Here is a 6,959-nt window from a genome sequence, read left to right on the forward strand (position 1 = left end):
ATATATCTGTATGTATGTATCTGTATATCTGTATTTTAACATCATCTATCAGCGCTGCATACTTTCGGATCGACGATTCGAAAAAGTCAAAAGTATATGTACTGCGCATGACTGGACTACACAGGCAAAGCTCCCCAATGTGTTATTCATTTGCATCTACTAGGCCAAAGACAATAGGCTAGGCCTACGTGTTTACAAAACTGGATAACCTGAAAAAAAAATTAAATGTATGGTTCGCATAGCTCGCTGGCTCGCATGACTCGCACATTGGCTCGCATGACTCGCTGGCTCGCACTTTGGCACTACTCCGAAATTAGCGTCGGAATCAGTTATGACCACAACGTAAGAGCGAGGATGCGAGTAGTCCTAGGTATTGCTAGGTCCTATTCTCTGCATTCACCCCATACCACCGAGCCCGTACTCGCTACATACAACAAATGTGTTTGAATAAAACATTAAAACTATTTGTTTGACTTTATTCATGATGATTAAATATCTTACACAAAATACACGCATATATTACTGTAGGCCTATATGTTATTATGACAGCCGAGGTTGTTTACTTTTTGCTAGAATAGGTCGTAGTAAGGTGGATCACGTGTTCTCTACAACGTAGTCTTTCTCGGTCGGGGCCGCTCGCCACAAATTTGTTTTGACTTAATATTAGTGTTGATTAGGGAGTTAATTACAGTATCTTACAAAAAAATATACACGCATAATACTATATTATGGCGGACGAGGTTCATGTTTACTTCTTGCTTTAAACATAGGGCGGATCACTTGTTCTCTACAACATGGTCTTTCTTTAGATGTTCTTCGCCGACGCTCGATTGGGGCCGGCTCGACCCGATTTAACAGTGTTTGGACGTTTTGTGACGATGTTGATAAATGTGTTTGAATGAAATTAAAATGTTATTTGTTTTGTTGTGATGATTTATCCTACAATAAAATACAGGCTTAACACAATGATTTAATAATTGTTTAGTCATTGAAATACATACTACATTAAAATTTTACATAAACACAAAAGTCAATCCTGCTTCGTGGCCCACCTCGTGGTTCAATTTTGAGTCGTAACTGTTTACAAGAGTTAAGGTGCGAACCAATTCGGGGATTCCCCATGTGCGTTTATTTGCCGTCCGATTCGATCGTGTGTTCTTCAGTAATGGCTTTTAAAAAAATAGAAATTCCTTTTTTTTTTTACAAATACACAATTTTGGAAATATTTTATTTTCGTAAACCACGAATTTATGTGTACACTCATATACTGTCTGAACCCTGCTGAAACTCCCCAGCCAACAATTTAACGTTAAAAAAAGTTGTAATAACGTATGAATTTGGTTAAAAAAACGTTTAAATAAAACGTTTCAAAAACGTAATTTTGTGAAGTTTTAAAAGCGTTTTAACAACGTTTCAATTTATGTTTTTAAAATGTTATAACGTAAAATAACCTCGGTTACATCGACTTTGGTCTTGTATCGCCTTTTTAAAACGTTTTAACAACGTTTACAAATGGTTTTTATTACGTTTGTAAAACGTTATAGTATTACGTATTAAAAAACGTATTTATGTGGAGTTTTTAAATCGTTTTAATAACGTTTCAATTTAACATTCAGAAACGTCATTATAACGTTATTTTGATGTTTTTAAACGTTTTTAAAACATTCTTAAAATCAAAATCATCAAAATAACGGTAAAACGTTTGAGTTGGATTGGTGTTCCAAGACGTTTTCAAAACTTGAACAAATGCTGTACACTGAACCATGGATATCCTTAGGTCGGCCTCTGGTCACATGTATGATTCTAACTACATCGTGTTAATTGTGATGCTCCAGGATAAAGATACAAAAGAGGTCAACAATACAACATTACTTACACTTGCGTTGCGTTATGCGTTTATCCTTTAATGTTTAATAGTGTACTGTACTTTGTTATACTGTAGTTTGTCACTATAACAAGTTGGACTCCAATATACGAACAACTACACAGATTTAACTTTATATCATCATTCGCCTTTATTGCTCTATAGTCTTTCGAGTCGAGTCCCTCATTGACCTCACGTTGCCTAGCAACATCATTCAATCATAACATTCCTTCCCCAATTGAATTAAAATTATTTTAAATCCATTCCCAGAACAACTTTTTGAAATATTTTAACTTTAACATGTATTAACTAACTTTTAAACTTCAGTTTTAACCTTTAAACATTATTTGAACAAACCTATTCATATAATCATAGTGTTTTATCCGTTTGTATTAGCCATTGATATTGTCATTATCAGAGTGTCATGTAAAATACTATAACTCGCTTCAGTTCAAATTACAGTCTCTTTGTGTGATTTCTTTTATATAGTTGACTTTGATAATTATTTTGAATCAGTGTGTAATTACTACAAATCATAAAATTTTACTCATTAATCAAAGATGGCCAATAATTGCCTCCTTTCTGCTGTTTGTAATTTCTCTGCGGAGCCACTGTCTCTATCCCACTTTGCGTAGGCTGTTCTTCTACTTGCTCTCGCCACTTCCCCAACTTCTCCTGTCACTACAACCTCATCGTTAGGTTTCGCTCTCTGATCCACCTCTTCTGGACTAGAACTATTTTCTATATTTAACATCTCTGGAGTTTTGCTATGTTGATACTTCTTAACATGTGAAGTGTTTGTGTCGTAGCAAACTCCCTCGGGTGACTGTATCGCCACCCGATTCCCGTCCCAAGCAATTACAATGTATGGATCTGGAATGAACGGAGTTTCCAATTTGCCTTGTGTATCTCGTCTGAGCAACACACTATCTCCTGCATTATCTCTGGCTCATTAGCATGACGTTTTTTGTCAGCATACATTTTGGCCAACATCCTTAACCTCTTGGTCTACTACAACATCGTTCACTTCTGGCAGTTTAGTACGCAATTTCCGTCCAAACAGTAACTCCGCTGGGATTTTCCCTGTCGTAGTGTGAGGTACTGCCCTGTATGCTGCTACATAATTTAGAATTTCATCTTTCCAGTCTTTCCCTTCGGCATGGGCAATTTTATCCTTTTCCCCAGTGATTGATTCTGCCTTTCTACTTCTCCGTTGGCCTGTGGCCATTTTGGAGTAACACGGTGATGACGCACCCCCATCTTTTCCATAAATTCAGAAAATGTCTGAGAAATAAATTGCGGGCCATTGTCCGAGTAAAGGGTGACTGGCAAGCCATGTCTCGCAAACATTTCTCTCATCGCTGCTACAGTCTTTTCAGCTGTTGTCGATTTCATTATGGCATATTCATAATATCTGTTGTAGTAATCCATGACGACTAATACCGATTCGCCAGAGGGAAATGGTCCTAAAAAATATGCTAAATCTTGCCATGGTCCCATTGCCAACGTTGTATTTCTAATCGGCTCTGGTGCATTGGCTCTTGCAGTAATTTGAGAACCATGACACGTTTTTACAAATTTCTCCACATCTTTCTCAACTCTTGGCCCCCACATTTTAGTACGCAAATTCTGCTTTGTACCAATAATTTCCAAGTGTCCTTCATGGGCCAGCATAACCACTCTTGGTCTCAGCTTCTGTGGAACTATGATTCGATTTCCTCTTTAAAACACACCTCCCAATTGAACATAGTTCATCTTTCACAGCGACATATGTTTTGTATGAACATTTGTCTCATCCACCATTGTTTATTCTCTGTCTGATGTCCGCAATCTCTGAATCCTGCGCTGACTCTCTCTCTCTACCTCTTTAGTTGTCATTGCTACTTGTGTTGCAATCAACGCAACGAATCTGACAAATGATTCTGCTTCCTCTTCCAAATGAGAAATCTGTCTATCATCCTGTTTCACCAACCTTGACAGCGCATCAGCAATGTTCCTCTTTTCAGGTATATGCACTACTCTATACTTGTATTGCTGCAGACGTATGACCCATCTTTCAATTCTGGCACACGGTTTTGACCGCTTTGAATACATTACCTCCAGTGGCTTGTGATCTGGAATTCCTTACCATACAGATAAGCATGAAATCGTTCACATGCCCAGACAAGTCCTAGGGCCTCCTTCTCCGTCTGTGAATACCGCCTCTCCACCTCTGATAATGAGCGACTGGCATATGCTATCATTCGAGGGTGTCCCGCTTGTATCTGTACCAACACAGCACCCAAACCCACCGGACTGCATTTGCTATCACCTTGGTGGTTGCTGTTATGTCATAGTATCCTAATGTTTGAGCACTACTTAGCGTTCTTTTAACAGATTAAAAGCCTTCTGTTGGTCTTTCCCCAAATACAAAACGTTCATTCTTCCTGGTCAACCTTCGGAGAGGTTCTGCCACTGTAGCAAGATCTGGTATGAACCTAGCGCAGTAATTGACCAAGCCTAGAAAACTCCTTACTTCACTCGCGTTCCGTGGTTCACAAAGCTTCTGTTACTGCACTTATTTTCGGTTTGGCTGGTTGATGCATTCACTAGTTAATTTGTGTCCATAAATATCATCTCAGATACACCAAATTGACACTTTTCACTGTTAGACCAGCCGCTTGCAACCTTCCAAGTACCAACTTCAGTCTTTCATCATGCTCTTCACGTGTCGATCCATATACAATGATGTCATCAGAAATATTCCAGGTACCCCTTTGGATTACCTTATGAATCTCATGCTGATATATTTCTGGTGCCGCATTAATGCCGAATAACAGTCTCTTGTACCTGTACAAACCACAGTGTGTCACAAATGCTGTCACCTCTCTTGACTCTGGATGAAGTTCCAATTGATGATAGCCCCATTTCAAGTTCAATTTCGAAAACACCTTACTGGTCGATAACTCCTGGAGAATTTCATCAACTGTAGGTATAGGGTGACGTTCTCTCATGACAGCTTCATTCACCTGTCTCATGTCGAGACATAGTCGTATGTCTCCGTTAGGTTTTGGTACAATGACCACAGGACTTACCCATGGTGTTGAGCTTCAACCGGTTCAATAATATCTTTTTCCGTTAATTCTTGAATTTTTAGCTCCACTTTGCGTCTCAAACCAAATGGTGTCCTTCTTACTGGTTTAGCTACTAGTTTAAACCTTGGATCAATGGTTAATTTCACTTGACAATTTTTCAATTTTCCAATCTCATTAAATACTGGTTTATACTCCCGTCTCAAACCTTCACATGACTTAACTGCATTTAATCCTAATCCAATATGCAATACACCCAACTCCTGTGCCGTTCTACTACTCATGATTGGTTCACCTTTCTCCTCTATCACAACAAACTCTGTCGTGACTTTCCTATCACCAGCCTTCACAACTGCTGTAAAGCATCCTGCAACTATAAGAGGCTTGTTAGAAGCATATGCATATTATTTTCCTTGTGCATTTCTTTGATGCCTGTAAACAAACAATTCTTTGACTCTTCATCTCTTCCCACAATGCTCTATCTATCACATTACAGTCACTTCCGGAATCAACAATAGTATTTACGTTAACTCCGCCTATTGTTACTTGTACTTTTTCATGATGATAATCTCTATTAACAGCAAACACATACCCATCATCTAGATCACTGTCTTCATCCTCTAACTGACGGACAGTACTGTCATTTCTCTTGCCTTTTGTCCATGGTGCTAACTTTTTACCAGGCTTAGTTTTACATTTCTTTGTAACATGATCTTTTCCTCCACATGCTGAGCATAATTTTCCTCTTGCAGGACAACAAGAATCTCGTGCAAAATGTCCCACATTTCCACATCTGAATCATTCTCTACCATGTTTTACAGTTTCACCTGTCTTTGACTTTAGTCTATCTTTGTCTCGCTTGCTTACGATCTTGTTTATAGTGTTATTGGGTGATTTTGCACTCTGCCTATCTTCCAGTTTCATAGCCTGAAATTTATTTTATACAGCTTCAAATGTCGAAGCAATCTTTAATGTTTCTGTTTCCCTACAATGCTGAACAACCTGGTCACTTATTTAATTGTCCCTATCTGTGTTGTACTCACATTCCTCTGATGCCCGTTTCAAACGAGTAACAAACTGCGCCACCGTTTCTCCATCACTTTGTTTCATGTGTCGGAATACATGTCTATGAAAAGTTGCATTTGTTTTCACCTTATAATGGTTATTTAATGCATCAACCGCATTCTGATAGTATCCTTTTCTCCTGTATCAGCAAGTGTTTTGAATGTATTTCGGACGTCTACACCGGCGTTATACAACAACAAAGCTCTCCTCTGAGCTGCCTGTGCCTGCGTGGCTTTATTCAAAACCAAACCTCGGCTGTCCGCATAGGCTTCGAATTCCTCCAGCCATGCTTTCCATCGTACGCTCACGACGCTGGCTTCCCCGGTTTCGTCGAACTGGTTGATTCCCCGTATTGCCGACAATTCGGATCCTCGATTCGAATTTAATTCCTCGTCGTCAATGTACCTATTACAAGTTGGACTCCAATATACAAGCAACTACACAGATTTTATATCATTATTCGCCTTTATTGCTCCATAGTCTTTCGAGTCGAGTCCTTCCTTGAGCTCACGTTGCCTAGCAACACCATTCAATCATAACATAGTTTAGCAAAATCTCCATTTCAATATAGGACAAAATGATATACAATAATAAATATCAAAAAAAAAAAATCAAAAATCAAAATCAAGTTAGAGTCAAGTGTTTACAATTCTTATCTATTTCTGTAAGTACAGTAACTATAAGATCAAGTTCCATATCATCTATTCAGTAGTTGGCAAGTTTATTTAATTTCAAAAATGTCTATTCAGTAGTTGACAAGTTTATTTAATTTCAAAAATGTCAAACAAATATCGAAGATAAACAAGAGGCCTAGTGTACAAAAACTCCATAGTGCACACCTAGGATACTGAGAAAACAGATGGCTACACTGTTTCTGGATCAAGCCTTGACAGAGGAAATGTTTAGCTGTTCTGTCACAATGGAACCATTTGCGGAGTAGAAAGTTGTATCAGAACCAA

The 6,959-nt window shown here is 38.4% G+C and overlaps 2 protein-coding genes across 2 annotated transcripts; both read right to left on the minus strand.

Moving 5' to 3' along the window:
- Positions 1-2,989: 2,989 nt before the first annotated feature.
- Positions 2,990-3,538, minus strand: LOC117112313 (uncharacterized protein K02A2.6-like). Its single transcript, XM_033255379.1, has one exon. The coding sequence runs from the start codon at positions 3,536-3,538 to the stop codon at positions 2,990-2,992; it is 549 nt and encodes a 182-aa protein (XP_033111270.1).
- Positions 3,539-4,934: 1,396 nt separating this feature from the next.
- On the minus strand, positions 4,935-5,747 carry LOC117112311. Its single transcript, XM_033255376.1, has 2 exons — positions 5,616-5,747; positions 4,935-5,318 (listed from the first exon to the last, which is right to left on the minus strand). The coding sequence occupies exons 1-2, from the start codon at positions 5,745-5,747 to the stop codon at positions 4,935-4,937; spliced, it is 516 nt and encodes a 171-aa protein (XP_033111267.1).
- Positions 5,748-6,959: the final 1,212 nt, after the last annotated feature.

The sequence above is a fragment of the Anneissia japonica genome, unplaced genomic scaffold (genome assembly GCF_011630105.1).
Source record: "Anneissia japonica isolate Jap-2015-1 unplaced genomic scaffold, ASM1163010v1 scaffold21690_len87471_cov101, whole genome shotgun sequence".
Lineage (NCBI taxonomy): Eukaryota > Metazoa > Echinodermata > Crinoidea > Comatulida > Comatulidae > Anneissia > Anneissia japonica.

Coding starts and splice junctions, on each gene's coding strand:
- LOC117112313 (XM_033255379.1), bottom strand. CDS start 3,538: ATGCTGGCCCATGAAGGACACTTGGAAATTATTGGTACAAAGCAGAAT.
- LOC117112311 (XM_033255376.1), bottom strand. CDS start 5,747: ATGGTAGAGAATGATTCAGATGTGGAAATGTGGGACATTTTGCACGAG. Junction 5,319..5,615: donor GAAATGTAAAACTAAGCCTG/GTAAAAAGTTAG, acceptor GCTTCTAACAAG/CCTCTTATAGTTGCAGGATG.